At 41.7% G+C, this 22,634-nt stretch overlaps 2 protein-coding genes across 9 annotated transcripts in view; one reads left to right on the top strand and one right to left on the bottom strand.

Moving 5' to 3' along the window:
• Positions 1-13,250, top strand: part of ADAM12 (ADAM metallopeptidase domain 12) — a 399,327-nt gene extending 386,077 nt beyond the window's left edge. For all 6 annotated transcript variants that reach the window (XM_075215979.1, XM_075215980.1, XM_075215982.1 and 3 more), the window contains 2 exons: positions 4,985-5,115; positions 10,709-13,250. In XM_075215979.1, the coding sequence (XP_075072080.1) occupies positions 4,985-5,115; positions 10,709-10,766 (189 nt within the window). In that variant the 3' untranslated portion in view covers positions 10,767-13,250. The remainder of the gene's footprint in view (positions 1-4,984; positions 5,116-10,708) is intronic.
• Positions 4,841-22,634, bottom strand: part of FANK1 (fibronectin type III and ankyrin repeat domains 1) — a 97,033-nt gene continuing 79,239 nt past the window's right edge. The window contains exons 6-11 of one of the 3 annotated variants that reach the window (XM_075215992.1): positions 20,098-20,263; positions 18,399-18,542; positions 17,581-17,658; positions 17,454-17,498; positions 17,332-17,372; positions 4,841-5,457 (exon numbers count right to left, since the gene is read on the bottom strand). In XM_075215992.1, the coding sequence (XP_075072093.1) occupies positions 5,433-5,457; positions 17,332-17,372; positions 17,454-17,498; positions 17,581-17,658; positions 18,399-18,542; positions 20,098-20,263 (499 nt within the window). In that variant the 3' untranslated portion in view covers positions 4,841-5,432. Of the gene's footprint in view, positions 5,458-17,093; positions 17,373-17,453; positions 17,499-17,580; positions 17,659-18,398; positions 18,543-20,097; positions 20,264-22,634 lie in introns of those variants that run through there. The other 2 variants (XM_075215990.1, XM_075215991.1) reach the window with 2 other exon arrangements.

Below are 22,634 nucleotides of genomic sequence, written 5' to 3'. Positions count from 1 at the left end.
ACCTCCCCATACCTAGGATTCGTTAGACCTGCCCACGCCTAGGTTCAGTTAGAACTGCCCACGCCTAGGTTCATTTAGACCTGCCCATGCCTAGGTTCAGGTTAGACCTTCCCATGCCTAGATTCGTTTAGACCTGCCCATGCCTAGGTTCAGTTAGACCTGCCCACGCCTAGGTTCAGTTAGACCTGCCCATGCCTAGGGTTGGTTAGACCTTCCCATGCCTAGGGTTTGTTAGATCCGCCCATGCCTAGGTTTGGTTAGACCTGCCCATCTCTAGGCTTTTGCTTTGGAACCCCAGCTATTGCTGAAGTACAGAAGTCACTGGGTGACTATCAATAGTTTCTGTATGATAAGTAATCCTTCATTTAAGATATATTCAATACCGATGAGTCTCATGGTGGCTACATGTAATTCACTGACCCCAGTTCTGGTTTAGAAGTTTCTTTATTAATAATGTGCCACACTGCCCTGCTATCACCTCTGTGTTCAATGTAATATGTGTGAAGTATACGCACAGTATTTACATGCATGTGTCTGAACACGCAATAGAATTACTATGTCCGACGGTGGACGTAGAACATTTGCGGATTGTGAAAGTGCACGCACATGTGCCTGTGTGAGTGCAGAGTGTACCTGCATGCCTGTCCTGGTAAACCACGCTATGCACACATGTGACGGTAGATGTGCCTGTGTGAGTGCAGAGTGTACCTGCATGCCTGTCCTGGTAAACCACGCTATGCACACATGTGACGGTAGATGTGCACATGTGACTGTGGTCATCCTCGTCACCATAACTAATATCTCTTGTCAGTCCTTAAGAAAGTGTTATTCTTAACGTTAAACCAGATGCTTCAAGTTTCTAAACTGTCTACAAGTAATGCAGAATAGAAGTAGTCACTCTTGGCGATACAACTTCCGAAACCAGTTGCTGAGCACCGACCTTTAGTGGAATATAAAAGCAGAATAACCATCCTTTATTTGTCTTCTGATATTCTCCCACTGCTGGGGTCAGTGTTTCTTGCTTTGTACAGTTTAGAGCCATACAAAACTGCGCATGTGGTGACATCAGATGACTGTGCCAGAACAATGCATAGTCCTACTTCCATTGTGTGCAGTGATTGGAGAGAAAACATTGTTCCCATTGACTAGAGTGTGTCGGTACTTGGGCTGCCAAGTACTGTGGTTTTACTAACCTGGGAAACACCCGACAATACCCTTAAGGGAGATGTACAAGGAACTAACTCAGAAATAATTACTGTGGTGCTTATTAGCTGTAGTTGTACTATCAATACTAGCTAATTAGTATCAAACCTCTGTGTTCTCCACTATATTGTAACAGTGCGAGAAACCTGCTCACATCACTAAACTTTGTTACCCCTTTTCACAGAGTGTTATCTGTGCAACAAACGTAACCTAGCAACGCCTTAAAACAACATTATTCAAAGTGTAGATTGCTATTACCATTTATGTATATAGCACCATCATATTGCGCTGCACAGAGAATATTTAATGACTCACATCAGTTCTTGCCCGTTAGTGCTTACTACGTTCTCTATCAAACACATGCATGTAAATTTAATTAGCAGCCAATTAACTTACTAGTTTGTTTTTGGACTGTGGGAAGAAACCAGAGCACTCAGAGGAAACCAACTCAAACACGGGGGGAGACCATACAAACTCCACCCAGATAGGGCCCTGGTTGGAACTGAACTTATGGCCCCAGCACTGAGAAGTAGCAATGCTAACCACTGTGCTACCATGGTGCCCATACATCAATATTATGTACATTTTACAAATGAAACAACAACAGTGCGGGGCACGTTCATTAGTCATTTAGAATAGAACTTGGAAGATAAATCTGCATTCCTAAAGAACGAGGTTGCATAAAAAGATATTTGTGTGATTTACAGTCTTTTTCTTGCAATATTATTTACCCACACGGGCTGGTTTCCTACTCACTAGGAGTCCATTGGCTGCTAAGTACCCACCATCAGAACACGTCTCGCCGGGCAGTGGGTGGAATAGCTGCCAACTGGCCCAGTTCCCACCACAGAACGGCACATTTACAAAGAGAAAGGGATGTTTTATTTCCTCTCTTGTCATGTCTGGATACTTCAGGAGTGTGTAATACATCATTTTTATGCATCTAATATTCTGTCTCCAAACAATTACAGATAAGCAAAATATGTTTGCACAGTCTTATCATGCAGGAAGCCAGTGATTACACGCTTTATGACAATAGCCCGAGGGGACAAACTCAACGCAGCTCAAGACTAGGAAAAATTAAATACAAATAAACAGTTTGGGAAATATTTAATACTTCACTTGAATCATCTCTTTTTCACGCTGCTCATCCCAAAGACAATATCTTTTATAATCATCTAAATACTTTACAGCCACAAGATACTTAACTGAGCAGTAACTAAAAACTACTCCAAAACACAGTACATAAACCTTTCTATAGTAATGTAACTCAGAATAAAGGTACAGTTGTTACATTGTTGTTATGGGAAGCACCTCAGGATATTGTGTATGAGACATCCACATAGAGCGGGTTTGGATAACACATCACCGCGGTTTAGTACTCCAAGCCGCTGCATTTATTATAGGGTGAATTGAGGCTGGGATGTTATTGGCTGGTGATGTGTGGCGGATTGAAAACAGCTAAACCACCAGCGGTTTAGTCCAGACCGCTAGGATAAAGACAGGTTTTTTAATGCCTGTTTCTGATTGGCTAGATAGTTCAAACATGTTGTTTGAGCTATATTGCTATTCAGAATATAAGAGGAGGCTAAAAAATCTCTATAAACAATGGAATGATGTTGGGCAAATTCTGCAATGTGTATGCACTCAAGACCAGGGGGTGAATGTATCAAGCTGCAAGTTTCTGGTGGGTTTGAATCGTGGAGATGTTGCCTATAGCAACCAATCAGATTCTAGCTGTCATTCTCTAGAATGTACTAAACAATGATAGCTAGAATCTGATTGGTTGCTATAGTTGCCTATTTCCACTTTTCAAACCCGCAGCTTGATGCATTTACCCCAAAATCTCCATAGAGTTTACAGAGTCACCATCTTTTCAGCCGATGGTTATGACAGATGAAGAGGACAGATATGAAGGTAAATCTGTAAAATGTGTATAGTGTGTACACATGAATCGGACATGGTGATTGGTACTTTCAGTCGTTGGTAAAATCGTTAAAGTTATCACATTGGGAGAAATTTTCTGTAATGTGTACAAAGCCTTATAAAATCAAACGATACGATGTGTTTTGGTACGATAAATCACGATCGTACACATTAATGCAATATGGGACCTATTGGTTAATATATTGTGTGATTGGCACGATAATCGGGTGAAAAAACCTGTAGTGTGTACCCAGCTTAAGGGTGCATAAAAGCTGGAATATACTGCGCGACAACTCCACGTCTGGTGCTGATTTCTATGCCGTCGCTTTTTACACTGAGGATGAAATAGTTCAAGCATCAACCCTGCAAATACTTCAAAAGTAGGAGATTAATATGTAAAACAATTGGCTAAATACATTAAAGCAACAGGCAGTGGCGGATTGGGGGGGGGGCGATCGGGGCAATCGCCCCTCCTAGCAGGGGCTTGCTGCCGACAGCTACACACTGTGCAGGTCCGTTCGGCAGTGACAGTGTGCTGCCCGGCTGCTCTGATTGTGTTTAAAACACAATCAGAGCAGCCAGGCAGCACTCTGTCACTGCCGAGCGGACCTTCACATACTGTGCAGCCGCCGGCAGCCTTAGAAATCATAAAGGGGGCAGGGCCTAAATCGCCCCCCCCCCCCCCCCCCCTAAAATCGCCCCAGGTAGAGCAAATGCTTGGATCCGCCCCCCTGGCAACAGCAGATGTATTTATTGAAAATAACAGGCAAATATACGGTGGTCCTTTAAATTTGAGGCTGGGCATGCTGGACTTGTAGTTCCACAACAACTGGTAAACCAGTTTATTTAATGCTCCTTTAAATCTAGAATAGCAGTATGTGAGCATGTTACATTGTGATGTGTCTCACGTGAAAAGGACAAAGGTTACTATAAACATCTCACTTTCTGCAGCATAAGAATGGGAAGTCCTATGTAACAAGGATTAAGGCAGTACCACAGCAATCCTCCTTTTGTCATCGTCACCTTGGGAGATATTCAATTTTAAAAAAATGCTTTATTATTCAAGTAAAGCATTTTTTTCAACTGTGAATAATGTTAAAAAGATATTTTAACACCATAACACAGGAACTGTGTTGTAAAAATGTGCACGTTTGTCTAGATCTGCGGTTAGTTTAGCCCCACACGTGCAGGGGAGGGCTGAAAAATTTTAGCCCGGGGGGCAAGACTCTAGTCTGCAGACTACTTTAAATGGAAAAAAAATTCAGGTGGGGCAACCCAAGGTAGCCCACTATGGGACCAGCTGGGGGCAGATGGCCCCTTGCCCCCAGCCCAGCCTGCCCCTGCATGCATGGAAGATCCCCGTGGCTGTTTGTAACAAATCCGATCAGCATTTGATTGCATAGAACAAAACTTATGTTGCCAAATTAGTTGCAGCATCTGTGCGGAGAACATATGTAACCATTTTCAAGATTCATAAAGGTTTTAGACACAGCCCTGCATACTCTCTCTCTTTCTCTCTCAATCACAAAGTTACGACATCAATACAAATAAAAAAAAATACAGATCTATAGGTTAATGTAAACCTTGGTTAGAACATCATTTTGAAACCGTGATAAATGACAATACTTCATTTGGTTCACAGCAGAGTTAAAAGACATCTAAGGACATCTCGGCATAAACATAGTGACAACCATCTTGACAAACTCTCCAAAGATCAACCATAAATATTTAATAAGATACCGTACAGATCACACACTGTTCATGTCTCTACCTATAAAACTGTAAAATCCTAAGTGTTTGACAGTCACAATGTTATTCAATAGGGTTCAAATGTTGACTTGTGTTTTGCTTCCAGGGATCGTACATACCCAGACCTCCGCAGAAGCCACTGCCAGCGGATCCTTTGAATAAAAGTGCCCAATTCGATGGTGCCTCTGGCGCGGTGTATGAACATCAAGGAGAAGTGCCTAGAATCACGCCTGTGAGGTAGGCTGTAACCAGTGGCATAGACACGCTTCTAACACGCTTCAGTTCTGCTACCGTGCATTGTGTGGGTTAAGTGTTGCAGACAGAAATTCAGCTTTATTCCGTGTACCTCTTATTTTTTGTAAAGTTTCATGCTTCAGGCAACAGAGGAACACTGGACTGTAAATGAGTTGGATCAGAAACAGTTTTGACTTGTAAGTCGCCTTCGGCTCTTGCAGCAGAGTCTGAAAAATCATTACTGACGGCCCCCAATACATAGTACACCCATGAAAAGGTGAATGTTTACAGGTGAAAGGGCAGCCTCCAAATGTCACTGTTCAGACTCCTGTTTCCAGATATGTTCTGTAACAGGATAAAAATATATATATATATATATATATATATATATATATATATACACACACAAATACATATATATATATATATATATATATATATATATATACACACACATAAATACACATATATCTACTATATAAATGCCTAGTGGCGTGTGTGGGGAAAAAAAACAAGCTGCAGCGCCACCTGCTGGGCAGAGTTATACAATGACCTATATATTTCTTGAAGGAGAAGTGACAGTTGGGAGTGGTTGGTGGTTGCCGGGGGTGACAGTGGGGAGTTTTTAACACCTTAAGTAGCTTGATGAAGGATGTGGCGATGAAGATGAAGGATGAGGTGATGGAGAAAAATGATGAGGTGGTGACATGTGGACAAAACCACGTTAAAAAAGGGCGCTTGCGTCGGGAAGTAACGCTCTTCCCCTGAGGAGGCCTGGGCAAGGCCCAAATGCATGACAAGAACCTTTTTAACACCTTAAGTAGCTTGATTTGACTAGAATGCATGAGTATCATGCACGGGTTAACTTGTATATATATACATATACTGTACATACATACCACCGTGTAATTTGTCTCACTGCTGGCCCCCAGCCATAAACTGTGATGTCATAGGCTTACTCTGTTAACTTGGTCTTTCCATATCAACAATTTATCTGTGGTTTTGGAGTCCACTTACAGTCAGTAACCTGCCGTTACTGCCCACTCCTACTGGTGCTACTCAACCACCAGACATTTGCCAACTGCAAGTGCCAACCGTGCACTAGTTGCAGGAGACCACCCACTGCCACCACCAGGCTCCTTCACCAGCATCTGGAACAGCTTACTTCTGGGTGTTGTGTATTGCTGCTGTAGCACCTCTTTGTTGGCGACTGTGGCTGGCTCCCCCAACCACTTATGTGGAATCAGGACTGCTGGGTAGCAGACAGAGTGTTGGCTTGAAACAGGACAGCCGGGGAACAGAGGTAGAGTATAGTTGCTATCTGTAGTCACAGGAACACAGCAGGGAATATGCATCATGTATGATTTTGTAAGCAGACTGCTATGTATGTGAGAAAAGTAGTCCTGACATGAACTGTTACCCTTGTGGTAGAGATGATACACTCCAGAAGTGTAAGATGGTATACACTACAGAGTCTACCGGTGGTGGTGGTGGTACCTATGCATTTTCTAAGATAGAATTTAGATGCAGTTTACAGCAATCTGTATAATCACACAGACACATAGAATACCATGGAGGATGACCTCCTGCTGAGAGGTAACACTGCCTCCCACTAGGCCCACACACTAGTTTGTTGCTTGGGCAGCTGGAGGCCCACACACTAGTTTGTTGCCTGGGCAGCTGGTGGCCCGCACACTGGCCTGTTGCCTAGGCCGCTGGTGGCCCGCACACTGGCCTGTTGCCTAGGCCGCTGGTGGCCCGCACACTGGCCTGTTGCCTAGGCCGCTGGTGGCCCGCACACTAGCCCGTTGCCCATCACCGAGCTACAGTTTACACTCTGGTCAGTAAAATGACATGCTCTTAAGAATCAGTGAGCAGTTGTAGGACATAAGGAAGGTTGTGTAAGATATGTGGACAGGGTTAGCAGCATCACTGTGACATTACATATAACATCTGCCTAAACTTCTTATAATTCTGGCTTGCAACATACAGGCTTGTGCTCACCAGGGCCTTTGTCTGCCTCCATTAAGTTTTAGGAATGCAAGCACTCAGCTGGAGGCTGCCCCCAGTGACTGGAGGACACACAAGTAATGTCCTCACTGCTGTTTAGAAGGATGATCTGTGTCTAATAAGACAGAGATTATATCTGCAGCGTTCTATCCCATAGACCCAGAGGCCAATAAAGTTCATAATCTGCACTCCAGCAACGGTTTATTTATGTGCGATATTGTGCCAACATGTCTGTCGAGCACATTTCAAGGTCACTCACTGCGCAGTCTTCTGAAACATCCCCAAAGTTCCATGGTTGTCGTGGGAACAGTAAAACTGTCACATCAAATACCAATCAGCTAACACCTTAGGATCACTCCTCCTTCATCTTAACGTTCCAGTCTGTCTCCTTAACTACAGCTTTAGCCTCAATTATGGCTTAATTGTGAGGGGCATTAAGACTATTATTTTTTTTAATACATGTTTTAGTACACCTAGGAATGTGCTTTCAGCAGGAGCACAAATGGGAGGTGATAGATACATCTCATTATGAGTATAGGGACGAGACCTGATCTCCAGGACCGTGGAGGTGACTTGGAGAAACTGGCTGAGAACCCTTCCATAGAGCTGGGAAACTCCCTGTAAATGTACCTTCTCCATCCCTTTATATATTCCTGTCCTGCAAAAATTAATTTTTATTTTTTTATACTTCAGTACAAGGTTGAGTGAACTAACCCACAATTAGCAATGAGCGCCCTAAATCTGCCCAAGTCCTCCCATAGGCCAGCGCCAAGGATATCATCAGATACAAGATCACAGTCCTGGTAATAACTGCACAGTGATAATTGCCCACTGGATGAGAGGACAGACTGTGCTTTGCTCCTGGTTATGGAGTACGTGGATAGGAAAATCCTCTGCTTAGATTCCTCTCATTAGTGTCTTTCCTAATGCACAAGTGTATTACCGACTTGATCTACAGTGTGCAGGAAACAAACAAACTTAAAAGACTGAAAAACAAAATGTACTCGTTCAAATTACTGCTTTATAAGGTTCCCCAGGCTGTTGGATTTATTGCAGTGTGTGGTCTTTGCATTGTGGAGGCTGTTTATTCAGTAATACAAATGGCATTCCCACTGCGGTGCTAGAACACCTACAATGAATTAAACAGGGATTTTCAGTGCAAGTGAAAAAATCATTATGTTTGGGAACAGCCTTTATGTACGTGTTTTTAAACCTTTCAAAGCGTTGTGTATTTCACACTTTTCTGTAAACTAGAAGCTGATGGCTCATTTCAGTCTATTTTGGATAAAAAAATAGTTGCAGAACTCTTTGCTGTCATATCTGAAGCTTTACCTCCATCATTACTAGTTCTGCATTCTCCAAGCGGCTCCCCCTGAATAACTGCAGTGAAGATTAGTTGCTCGTGTTCTACAGAGTGAAGATTTTTAGAAGATGGATACAGTTGTTCATCTGCAAAATTATCCAGATATCACTGTCCTGAGAACGCACTTTCAGGGTTTTGCACCCCAATAATTGTCTGAAATAAACCCTCATGTTGTGATTACATCATGATAACAGCTCTCTGTCCTCCAGAAATGCTAGTTGGGAAGAAGGGGGTAAACTCTTTAAATTGTTCTGATACTTGTCAAGTCCGGAGAAGACATCTGCATCATTTTGAGTCTGAGGTGTAGATTTAGCAAACCTTCTATAAAGGAAAATTGGAGGTGTTGCCCATAGCAACCAATCAGACTCTAGATATCATTTATCTAATCCATTCTAGAACATGGCAGCTAGAATCTGATTGGTTGCTATGAGCAACACCTCCACTTTTCCTTTATAAAAGGTTTGATAAAGCTAACACTGAGAGTTTATTATTTTTTTAGAATAATTTAGAAAAATGAAGCAACTGGATGCTGTGGGCTGCAGCACAATCAGTGTGCAACAGTGTCCAAACATGCCCCTCAGGAGGTTTACAAGGACACAAGAAGAACAGGATGGTGCAGGAAGACATATTATGGCAGAATAACATTAAAGATAGTGGCTCTGCTGGAGACGGAAACCATTGTGCGATGGTTAAAGAGGTTATTTACTATAGAATACATTCAGTATATCCCAGCTAAAACTGGTCAATGGACCCATTTCAAGTGAGATATACAAGTGTATGGTGTTACATAACAGTTGTCCCTCATCTGATTTCCATCAGCACAGCCATAGTGTTAGCAGTCAAGAACCATGACAAGAAGCCATGGAGAAGCTTCCTCACCTATTAATTCCTGGATCTTACATTATGATAAGCCACGAAAGGAGGGGGAGAGGCTCATGCGGAAGCGGGGGGGGGGGGGGGAGAGGCTCACGCGGAACCAGGGGGGGGGGGGGAGAGGCTCACGCGGAAGCAGGGGGGGTTCACGCGGAAGTGGGGGGGGGAGGCTCACGCGGAAGCAGGGGGGGAAAGGCTCACGCGGAAGCGGGGGGGAGAGGCTCACGCGGAAGCAGGGGGCAGGGGAAGAGGCTCACGCGGAAGCAGGGGGGTTCACGCGGAAGTGGGGGGGGGAGGCTCACGCGGAAGCAGGGGGGGGAAAGGCTCACGCGGAAGCGGGGGGAGAGGCTCACGCGGAAGCAGGGGCAGGGGGAGAGGCTCACGCGGAAGCAGGGGGGGGGTAGAGGCTCACGCAGAAGCAGGGGGGAGAGAGGCTCACGCGGAAACAGGGGGGGGGGGAGAGGCTCACGCGGAAGCAGAGGGGGGGAGAGGCTCACGCGGAAGCAGGGGGGGAGAGGCTCACGCGGAAGCAGGGGGGGGTAGAGGCTCACGCAGAAGCAGGGGGGAGAGAGGCTCACGCGGAAACAGGGGGGGGGGAGAGGCTCACGCGGAAGCAGAGGGGGGGGAGAGGCTCACGCGGAAGCAGGGGGGGAGAGGCTCACGCGGAAGCAGGGGGGGGGGGAGAGGCTCACGCGGAAGCAGGGGTGGGGGGAGAGGCTCACGCGGAAGGAGAGACCAAGAATCAAGTTTGTTTTGTTGCCTGGGAGTACTACTAGATTCATGTAACTTTCTATTATAACCCTGTTAAACTGTGCTACGGCGCTGCAGAGCATTGTGGCACCTTACAAGTCATGATCATAATAATACTGTGAATTTATTAACCAGAGCAGACATTGAAAATAGCAGTATTAAAAAAACAATAAACCTGCTGGGGCCACAAATGGGGGTAAGACTAATAGTACTTACCTACTCTCCTGGAATATCCGGGAGAATCAAGAATTACGGGTAGGTCTCCCAGGGGAGCAGGACATTCTTCCGCATCCTTCCCATTTCCTAAGGTACAAATCACATTTGCCACCCTTAGAAAAGATCTCAGAGGGAAGGTCAAGTATGTGGTAACTTGGGACAATGAATGGAGGTGGAAGGAGAGCATAAATCTTGGGCTTTTACTTATTTTGGGTTTTTTAAGGTTGGGGAGAAAGGGATCTTTGCATTTTAATAGGAAATACTGTTATATAATTTTTCTTTTACCATGCAGTGTCCTTTTAATTAAACTGCTAGATATACCTAGAAAATATACACTACAAAAGAGTAACATTAAAACCTGATAACTGTTCTGCTTCGTTTCAGACCCGCCCCAAAGCTCCCACCGCATCGACCAATCTTCAGACCTGCCCATCTCAACTGAGACGACCATCTGAGGCCTTGTCTGAATTTTGCACTACGTTCTGACACAAGTCGAAGTTGGTTTACTTAGTCAATGGAACTTTATCAATTTCTTAAAACTGTAATTGACATATTCTGAAAGGACTGAGCTGTCGCCAATGGTGCTATGCTGTATGTACTTGCTCAGGTACTTTTGTAAATTATTAATTTATGTTGAATATTTAGTACAGTGCAGTGCATTGGGCTAGATATATTTAACCAAAGATGACTTTCCACAAACGGGGGAAATATTTTTATAATGTGTAGTACACTTGAAACATTTTACCATTTTATAGTATACTGTATGGAAGATCTTGTCATCATGTATAGATCAATACGTACACTCTATAACTGGAGGATTTAACTGTAAAATCTGCACGCCTTCCATTTTTAGCATTTATTTACAGCAAGTATTATTTAGTCATTAAACCATTTGGTAGAGACATTTACTCATGTTACAGTGTTCTAAAAGGGTCGTAAGTCAATATAACAATATAGGGCACAGGTAGGAAACCTCTTTGGTTGTTTTGGAACGGGAAGAGTCAAAGGCTAGCCAGGTATGCTGGGACTAAGAGTAGTGAAGCACCACATTGGTCTACCACGGCTACAGAGTTAGATGTAGGAATATTTAACCAGGGAAGTTTCCACAAACTCTGCACGGACAGTGAGCAGAGGTTACATTTTGTGGCATAAAGTGTCTTAGTATTTAGAACTATAATTTAAGGTCTCACGGGTGTACCCCCACCCAGTCCCGGAACAGTCCTGTGAAATAGGTGCTATAATTTATTGCCATATTATATCACATGGATATAATTATTATACAATAGGATGTTTAAATAAACTTCCAGGTTTACAAATGGCACCCACCATACCAAAGCATATCATTTTGTGGTTCCCAGATCGATGCTCATGTTTACAAAGATTAATGCCATCTACTAATTAACTACCAGTATGATGTACAGACAATCTTACCTGAAGTATCTGGGGAACAATTGATGAGCTTCCAGGACAAAAAGGAAAACGTTTAAGAGTTATTTACAAAGAGTATCCTATGGAATGTTATTGTTTCAACCTAAAACGTTTACTATGAAATGTTATTTTAGAGTTTCATAGATTGATTGTATTTACAGTTTCGGTGCTAAATCTCATATTATCTACAGCCATCGATTTATATTTGACTGTATTGTTGCTAATAATCACATTAGAATATTTTTGAATAAAGCATTGAGGTGGTTTTGCAGCTACTCACCCTGATAATGGTAACTGGAGAGATCTGCGAGTAGGCAGGCTGTGCTCACCTATGTACAGGTACATCGCCGACATCCAGTGTCTGCTTTCACATTTCTCTAGGCTTTTATGCCTGGAGAACTAACTACCAACATGAGTGAGCAGCTCCTGTAGTGCTGGAGGCCCCTGGGCCAACAACCACTACAGTTTCAATAGCTAGGCACTGGGGTTAAATGACATCATTGGTGTTGGTCTGCTGTTCTCCTTGAATTGTGTTATTTCATAATCTGTGTCGTTTTGTTGAAGTTAAATGATAACACTATGAATAGAGGCAAACAATGACCATAGAAGTAGCATATTGTTACACAGTATTTGTAATGCACTATTACGAGACAGCACAGCTATTGCTTCTATCAGACACAATAATATAATTGCAACACCTATTTACAGAAATGCCCATAATTCCCTGTTATTATTAGTTTTACCGGGTGATGAATTACTCCCTTTACATTACACATTCACCCCTAGTTAGCCATGCATGAACAACACACATCTTCAATTTGTTAGCTGTACATATGTGTTACATTATTCTTTCCCCCCAAAGGACAGCAATGAGCTAACTCCTGAACTTTGGCATCTTACAAAGGCTCCAAGCTTCAGAATATCAGATTACACAGATATTGGTATCATCTATTTTATAGCTTCCAAACATCACCAAGTACTAGAAACTATTGCTCATAAATATAAACAAATGTGTGGTACAATCACTAATACAGAGTTATTTCTAAGCATTTATAGTGGATATGTATAGGAATAGAGGAAAGAAATTGTAATCTCTGATCTAAGCTCATGTCTAATGACTGAAGAGAAATAACTGTGCTGGTACTGTACATGCTGGAGATGTGACTTCTGTGATACGATCTGGAACAGCCATGGTTTATAGGTGAACATACACTACTGGTTATAATTTGTTGGTCTATGCCTTATGCGATCTTTGGCAGGCAAGTGTGAATGTAAAGCCGCAAGTTTTACCCATTTGGTTCCCAGTACAAAATGCACACACTGATTGCACGATGAATGAAAATGTTTACATTGTATCGAAAACAGACTGAACACTGTAAGTGCAGAAAGGTCCATGTAACATTGAATGTAAATATTAGGCCCCTTACACACTGGCATAAAACAGTCATGCATTTACTAGTGTGTTTTAACGCTAGAAATATAGAAATATCATGTAAATGGATGTATCCTCCACTGCCGCCCCCCCCCCCCCCTCCACACACACACACACACACACACACACACACACACACACACACACACACACACACACACATACACACACACACACACACACACACACACACCGCCAGCGCCGGTTACCACGCACGTCAGACACTTATTTTTCCAAATTGACTTTGAAGTATGGACTGCTGAATGTTGGAACAATCATCTCAAGGCTCCTGTTACAATATTCCTACAGGTATCAACACAGGACTATGCAGATGTTTAAAGGAGTTGTCCTTCAGATGACTAATTTTTTGGGGATACACATCCCCTCCTAATATACTGCTTTAACCTTTGTGAACAACTTTATACCAGCCCTATTTCATTAGCAGGAGAGGGACAAGCCACTGATTATTCAGTATAAGCAGAAGTCATGAGGATAGTCTCTAGGGACAATAACCTGAGAATATTATCTAGGGACAATAACCTGAGAATATTATCTAGGACAATAACCTGAGAATATTATCTAGGGACAATAACCTGAGAATATTATGTAGGGAAAATAACATGAGAATATTATCTAGGGACAATGACCTGAGAATATTATCTAGGGACAATGACCTGAGAATATTATCTAGGGACAATGACCTGAGAATATTATCTAGGGACAATGACCTGAGAATATTATCTAGGGACAATGACCTGAGAATATTATCTAGGGACAATGACCTGAGAATATTATCTAGGGACAATGACCTGAGAATATTATCTAGGGAAAATAACCTGAGAATATTATCTAGGGACAATGACCTGAGAATATTATCTAGGGACAATAACCTGAGATTATCACCTAGGGACAATAAATTGAGATTATCTAAAACAATAAATTGAGAATATTATCTAGGGACAATAACCTGAGAATATTATCTAGGGACAATGACCTGAGAATATTATCTAGGGACAATGACCTGAGAATATTATCTAGGGAAAATAACCTGAGAATATTATCTAGGGACAATGACCTGAGAATATTATCTAGGGACAATAACCTGAGAATATTATCTAGGGACAAAAACCTGAGAATATCATCTAGGGACAATAACCTGAGATTATCACCTAGGGACAATAAATTGAGATTATCACCTAGGGACAATAAATTGAGAATATTATCTAGGACATTAACCTGAGAATATTATCTAGGGAAAATAACCTGGGAATATTATCTAGGGACAATAACCTGAGAATATTATCTAGGGACAATAACCTGAGAATATTATCTAGGGAAAATAACCTGAGAATATTATCTAGGGACAATAACCTGAGAATATTATCTAGGGAACATAACATGAGAATATTATCTAGGGACAATGACCTGAGAATATTATCTAGGGACAATGACCTGAGAATATTATCTAGGGACAATAACATGAGAATAGTATCTAGGAATAATAACACACACAGCAAGGCACAATGACAATATACAGTATAACATTTACCAGGTGTGTTGCAGAAATTGTTTTATGACAGCAAATTGTTATATATTACCACCAGCTATGAAAGCAAATAATCTGGTATATCCGCTTCTATGAGCCATACATGAAATCATGCTTGCGCTAACCGTGTATTATGCTTAAGACGTGTTACATGGAAAATTCTATTATTGGATAGTATTTGTTTCTGCTATGTTACCCTTCACCACTGTTATATATAAACAAACCCTGGTAATATCTCTTCACTGCAAGTTTGCAATCAATAAACCATGGATCATTGTACAAAAGTCTGTGCATTTCTTTTTTTTTTTTTTTTCACAAAATAAAATATAAGGTTCGCACAGTGGAGGCAGCCATTTGTGAGTTGAACCAATATTCACGAACATGAGGCCAATCAATTCACTGCTGATCAATGATGTTGCTAGTTGTTACTTAAATAGGCTGAGTGTCAGTGTAACGACAAGTATCTGCCTCCAATGTAGGCGACGGTTCACCTTTACAGCGAGATGAAGAAATACGATTTGGAACAAGGGTATACTACTAAATTTTATTCTAGAGCCTTTGAAATGACACTCCCCAGTTATAGATACTCTGGACAAACAGGTCACATAGTACAAAGGGACTGTCAGTCACTATGGGACTGGAAAATATTGATTACAATATGTCACTGTATATATTTTGACTATGTTTTTTGTATACCTTTCTTTTTCCACTGTACTGCTAATAAAACATCTGATGCAGCCCTCCCTCATTAACATAACACCGCTTCCTATAAGGTCAGCAGTCATCTCCTGAAATACTTTGTGCCGCGACGAAAATTACAACAGTCTCTTTACTGTATATGGGAGCAGGGTCCCCAAAATAAAACACTTTATTTATCTTACCACTTTGGTTCTATTATTTTACTATTCAGTTCTAAAACTTAGATGGACTTTAATTTTTGCCAAAGTTCTAACAAGGATCTAGCAGTTTGAAATGAATGTCCTACTTCCTCAATGCCTCTTCATTCACTACAGGTATGTAATAAGAATCCTCTTCTTAAAAAATACCTTCATATTTAACTATGTGACTAATACGGCCTCTATTAACTCAGTGGACACTAAGGGAGAGATTGAATTCAGTGCGATGTGTCTCTGTGTAGCTGAAATCTCTGCTAATTGCTCCTCACGTCCCATAGAGATGTGCAGAAAATTGAGTGTGGCTGAAATAGGTGGCAATGTGCGCAGACAGACAATGCGTTGAACTTAATCTCCCTCTAACAATAGAAGCTTAGTCTGGAAGTCCTATTCAATAACTGATACATATTGGCACAAAGTGCCTCATTTAGAACTCGCGGCCCGAATCTACAAGTAAAAAAGGTTTCAAAATTGCGTACTTGTGTGTGTGTTATCAACTGAAACTCCAACTGTAAATACAGTGCAAGTACACGGCAATCTCAGCCTCATCTTAATCATCCCAATGATGATCCCTGATGATGATGAAAGGCGTTTAAAGTGAAAAAGAAGAAAAAAGAAATGGCACCAGCACGGAAACCCACAAACCCTAAGGTAGTAACCACAAAAATCTGCAACCAGCACCAGGCTGTGGCAGGCTGGTCACACTGTTAACCCGCAGTGTGTGGTTTATTTATTATAGTGGGAAACTGCCCCAACCTGGTCAGCGAAGGGATGAATCCCATAAACAAATTGTGCTTCCGCTTCCCCAGGGAAAATCAGCTCCAGATTATTATTTTTTTTACATTTAACTTTTTCTTTCTTTGTTTAGTGGTAAAGACATGTGCTAATGATGATCACCATCAGCAGCAGATGTCTTTACACCAAAGATCAAGTAGCCATAAGTGTATCTAGATTACTGAGAGTAGACTGCATCCTCAGGGGCGTGACACTATTAGGTGTACGCCCCTGCTGTAAGTCAGTTGTATGCCCCTAATACACCTCTTCAGGTAGCCGCCAGTGTGACTTACTCAAAACTCTAAATTCCATGTCGTTTTACTGCACATACCCATTAACTTACGTCCAACTTTAAATCAGGCCCAAAGTGTACGTAAACAAGACACTGACCCTGTAATGGCGACTCTCTTCACTATGGGCCCTTCTCTCCTTCCTCTTGGCTGGATTTCCTTTTAGGATACAGATCCAGGGATCCCACATGTAGAGGATATAAGCATATGCTATAGAGACCCATCTATCTGATTATATCACACACAGATCACAAAGCATACACTAAGCATATAGTCGTTCTTGACACAATAGAAAGGAGACAGAGTGCAACATGCCCAATACGTACATTGTACGCATCACCCCCACAAAGAGGGAAACCTTCACCACTACTAAGTCTATACAGGGTACCAAGATCCCCGGACCAGGTGTAGCTCAGGAGCTTATAAAGATCAGCGTGCTCAGATTCTGGAAGTCATGTGATTTGGGCATCTTTATAAAAATGTAGGCCGTGACGCGTTTATACAGAATAAATCAGAATTGCAGTGTGGGTGTGCTGTGTAAAACAGTGATTGTTTAATGTATAATCATAGCGAAGAGTCTGATGTTTCAGCGTCCATTACAATCACACATGGATTATACATGGATACAGAGGCTTCTCCCCTACCGAATCTCCTCCTTCATGTCTTCTAACACCCCCACGACGTTCTGTGAAATGAAAGCAACAAGTGAGGTAAGAGCTTTTTTGGTACAGGATACATTCTAGAGCGGAGACCATCATCTCTTTACCTGTCTGTTGAAAGCTTTAGCCATTTTTGCGATGCTTATCCCATACTGCATGAAAAGAAAGAGAAGCTTATCTTACAGTCCCCTGGTACAGCCGCAGAACACCGTCTCACCCTGCGCTATTCAATACCTCATTTGTGATGCTGCAGTCTGCACCTCTCTGTATTAGGAAACGGACCAAGTCTTCATGGTTATTTAATGTAGCAACCTGAGAATCACAGGAGAAAAACATGAATGTAAAACCTCATGCTACATGCATATAGTACAGTGTTACTTTCTATGGGAATTGGGGAATTACTTGTACATGACATTACTGTAAGTGGTCTTGTCCTGGAGATGGTTAGACAGAGAGAGACCTAGGGCTAGATTTACTAAGCTGCGGGTTTAAAAAGTGGGGATGTTGCCTATAGCAACCAATCAGATTCTAGCTTTCATTTATTTAGTACATTCTACAAAATGACAGCTAGAATCTGATTGGTTGCTATAGGCAACATCCCCACTTTTTCAAACCCGCAGCTTAGTAAATCTAGCCCCTAGAGTTATCCAGGTATATAGATATTTATATATGAATAGATAATATATTATACAGACAAATAGACATACTCATAGACATTAATCATCATCATCATCATCATCAGTCCCTGTCCCATTGGAGCTTACAGTTTAAATTCCCTGACATACACACACACAGACAGTCCCTAAGGTCAATTTAATAGCAGCAAATTCATCTACTAGTATGTCTTTGTATGTTCTCCCTATATTAATTTATAAAATCAGTGAGTTATTCTGATACATTTACAACCCTACTGCTAAGTCGATTCTTATATATATCAGTAGAGTATATATGGATGAAGGAACAACAGCCAGTGTTCCGTACCACAATGCACTCTGTTTTTAACAGGCTATACAACAAATGAGGAGACTGTGCAGAGACCATTCTATCCATACCATTAAGGGGGTTTTGCCATCTTTGTCCTTGGCATTGACCTCTGCGCCAGCATTGACCAAACACTCTGCCACATCCGTATTCCCAGTTATCGCACCAACTCGCATCAGTGGGGTCCAGTGTAAACCAGAATCTTTAACATCAACCTAAAAAAAATAAAAATGATGAGTCAAGAACATAATCTGGGCACAGGTCACACAGGTGACCGTACAGCTGCTCAACACGAGTGACTATTTGTAGCTGGTTACAAACTGAGCAGGGTGACACGGTCATTGGGGTCTTGATTCCCTTCCCCCAAATTGCGGACCACTCTCACTCTCTATCTTCCATTTAAATACCAATTTAAACCTGTCCGTGGTTCTTAGCCCCTATCAGGCTTGCTGCGTTATAAGGGTTTCAGCCTATGAAAGGCAGCAATACCGATGGCAGTTACCATTCGGTAGTCAGTATACACATAACAATATGATCAAAGCAAGTATAAAAAAAAATGCATTCAGCAAACAAATCAAGAGAATTGGAGTTGTGTATCCAGAATGTTATCCATCCAGCCTACTGCACCGTTGTCCACACATACAAATAAAGAACTTATGCAGGGCAACATATTCAGTGTTAACTGAATAGGCTGCAAGTTTGACGTTCTCCGTACAAGTTGTATTAAATTGTAGTAATGCAAATGGGTTATTCAAACTCGTCCCCACTCTGCGTTAGATCATGATAATGAGAAACATGTCGCTGTATCCCCCAATTGCTCCAGGGAGAGGAATTAGAGCCCTGTACTAGAGAAGTGTTAGATCCCATGCTCACCATACTGTATACTTATCTCAGAGGTTCCACCACTCGTATTGGAAATAATGAAACCTAAAAAGTGTTGTGTTTCATTCAGCGAGTTTAGACTGAGGTGTCCCATTGAAAGACAACCTGGCTGCAGGGCTTAGTAAAGAATAATGTTGGGGAATTTAATGCCTGGACATATCGTGTACAACCAATACTCACTCGTAACGCTTAGGAGACGGAGTCTCTTTCGGAGTTACTTTGGGATAGTCACGATTTTTAGCAGCAAAGGGGTCATGGTCTACCGGGAAATGTATGGAAATGGGCATGGCCAGTTCGGGGTGTGATTTGAGTTTACATTTGGGGCGTTACCTAATTTATCTAGATTTTCCAAATGAGAAAATTGGGGGAAGTATGATACGTAGTATTTTTTTCACTAAATATTTTTAGTGTGTCCAGAGATAGCACAATGCCTATTACAATCAGTCCACAACAGTGCTAAGCGGAAACATGTTTAAGATCAGCGCTGCTAATTGGATGGGTCATAATATTTCAGGAAAATTTAGATTTTCTACTTAGAGTGGTCCGTGTAAGAGTAACTTGTTCCCTCCCTGGGGGCTGCATCCGTGTTTCACGGGACTCCATGGTTCATCTATCAGCCTTGTTCCATAACCAGGCTGTGTGGTGCTATAAAAGAGGTGTGAGCAGGTAGACCAATCAGAAGCCTCAAACATTTATATTGATTCGGACTGGTTCTCCTGCTCATACACCCCCTCATTTAAATGTTCATATATTTAGGTGGTAATGCAGCGTTATTCAACAATATCTGACAATCCAACACCTTTTTAAAGAGGTTGATAGATCAAGAGAACTGAAATACTAACTTGTGCCTGAATAAAAGCATAAATAAAATGGTTCTAGGTACTGTACCTTACAGCCATCATTAATCATCCACTGAATGACTTTCAAATGACCTCCGTCTGCCGCCCAGTGCATGGCTGTACAACCACTCTTATCTCGGCTGTCCCAAGACACTCCTTGTTTTCTTAGATACTCAACAACATCCAGGTGTCCAGCAAAACAAGCCAGCATTAGACTGTAGAGAACAGAGTAGAGTCAGAACAGGGATTTCCATTGTGTTGATTGTGACAAACAGTAGAAAACACCAAAGTTGAGGTCACATTCTAAGGACAGAAAACATCTTGGTAAAATGTTATCTTTAAGGAAGGAAGTTTATAAAAACACCTTCACTGAGAATATTTATTAAACTATTTGGCAAGCCAACATAATCTTACTGGGACCTCATAGCAAGATTAAGCAAACTATACTACCAAGTTGTGGATGACCTAGAAGTCCCATCTGCAGAGCCATAGGTTGTCTACTTCCAACTCGGATCAAGACAAGGCAAAGCTAAAGACTTTGGAAAAAGGGTCATATATATATATTTTAGATATGTGGAAATAATTGCAAAGAAAGAGGTAAGAAAGAGAGAAGAAGAATATTACACCAACAAGAGTTCTGCTGCCTTACGGCTCTACAGATAAGGGACCTTTCAAAGTCCACAGTTGTTGTAGACAGGTAAAGATGGAAACCGTAAAGTTATTCTAGCTGTGTTCCCGAGTCCATTAAAAGTCTCTTACTTCTTGCAATTTTGTAGGATGAAAAGAAATGTCACTGAACCAAATAAAATGATACGAAGCTTTGATGAAATGGGTGATAAACTTATCAAAAGGGGTTATCCCAGAAGGCTGATTGCATTGGAGAAGGACACAATCTTATGGAAGATCAAAAGCTGATAAAAAAAAAAAGGATCTATGTAGCCGTATACCTTATATTCATGAATGCAATCTATTATCTGCCTGAAGACAGAATGAGTTAAATAGATATTAGAGTATCCTGAAAAAGCCAAATGTTATAGAATTCCAGGTGCCTGTTATAGCACGAAACAGAAGAACTTATTTGCCTTTTTTGGTGAAGGCTGATGATCAAATTGTAGGACACGTACTTATTGTTCTCCGGATCACCATGGATTGCGACATTTCTTTGTTTAAGCTGCGCACAATGCTCTAATGATTGGAAAAGTGATCAGATGTGTCAGCAGGGATTGGTTAAAGCTCATCCAATGTCATTTACATATTTTGTTGTATATACCACAGGGGCAAACGCAGGATTTGTAGAGAAGGGTTTCCATGCTACCAGTGGGCGTGGCCAGCATGCATGGCGGCGTAGCTATAATTTTAGACAGTGCTTTGCTGCTCTCCAACTCTTCCTATCCCCATAATATACACAGGCAATGCTGCGTCCACTACTGTTAGGGGCACACAGCTCTCCCTTTTTGAGCAGAGCCGTGTGAAGCCAGACATACCTCCCAAATGTCCCTACAATCAGGACAAAGTCCTGACCAAGTGTGTCAGAATAGTTGACAGGCTGTCCTGCTCTCTCCTACCTGTTCTTGCTGCTTTCAATACTTGTTGGGGGGAGATGGCTGTGAACAGTGCAGACAGAAACTATCTGCACACAATCTGCAAAGTGGCTGGTCCCGGGGCAGGGTCCAGCCACCTCAAGTATACAGTACCCCAGGCCAAGTATACAGTACCCCAGGCTGGGAGGGGAGTTTCCAGGCACTAGGAAACTCCCCCCCCCCTCGGTTTGCCTATGTGCCATCAGATTCCAATTATGGCTTATTATATTTTGTGTAGACCACTATACTCATACATCGTTCTAAATCTAAACATAAATCTACCACTCAACGATCTACCCTGACCCTTCATTTACCTTTATCGCCTACAGGTCTCCAGCTCATAATGACATGTTCAAGTTATTGAACAGGTCACTAGACCACGTACAGGAGGTGATGGGGTTAAAATACTTAAAAGCGAAGCTTTACATTCAATCCTAAAGGCTTAGATTACGATGACCATTTATATTCCTTTTTTATTATCTTGATGTTCTTATTCTTTCCGAAGTCCCGGGTGTCGCATGTTTTGACATTACTTTCACGCAGCATTATTAGTAGGAACCCCTGGAGAGTCTGCTGAATAGTGGGTGATGTAGTAACATATTAATAATTATGTTATATATTGTGGCACATTGGATTGAGGTCTGGATCCAGCCCTTGAATATGTACATAAGGGGGTACGTAATGAATAACATTTAAAGAACTACTTTTGTTTGTTTGTTGTATCTTGAATTATAACAAATGCTGTCTTGATTTGTAATTTTACCCGGCAAAATCTCATTACAGCATTTTGCATAATAGTATATTATGGTGCTATAAAATGTCATATTTAACAGTATTTTAATATTTGGATTTATCGCTTGTATACATTGGGATTAGGAATACTCCTAATTTGTGATGTGTACAGCACCCATTATGTGTGTCCAGATTGCTTTTAGATAACTTGATTTCGTTCAGAATTTCATATTGCTGTTTTTCTGCCAGCCAAAATGCCAGGGAGGCAGCTATT

The sequence above is a fragment of the Mixophyes fleayi genome, chromosome 6, assembly GCF_038048845.1.
Source record: "Mixophyes fleayi isolate aMixFle1 chromosome 6, aMixFle1.hap1, whole genome shotgun sequence".
Lineage (NCBI taxonomy): Eukaryota > Metazoa > Chordata > Amphibia > Anura > Limnodynastidae > Mixophyes > Mixophyes fleayi.
Note: the sequence above shows the minus strand (reverse complement) of the source record. Positions and strands in the feature narration are given on the sequence as shown.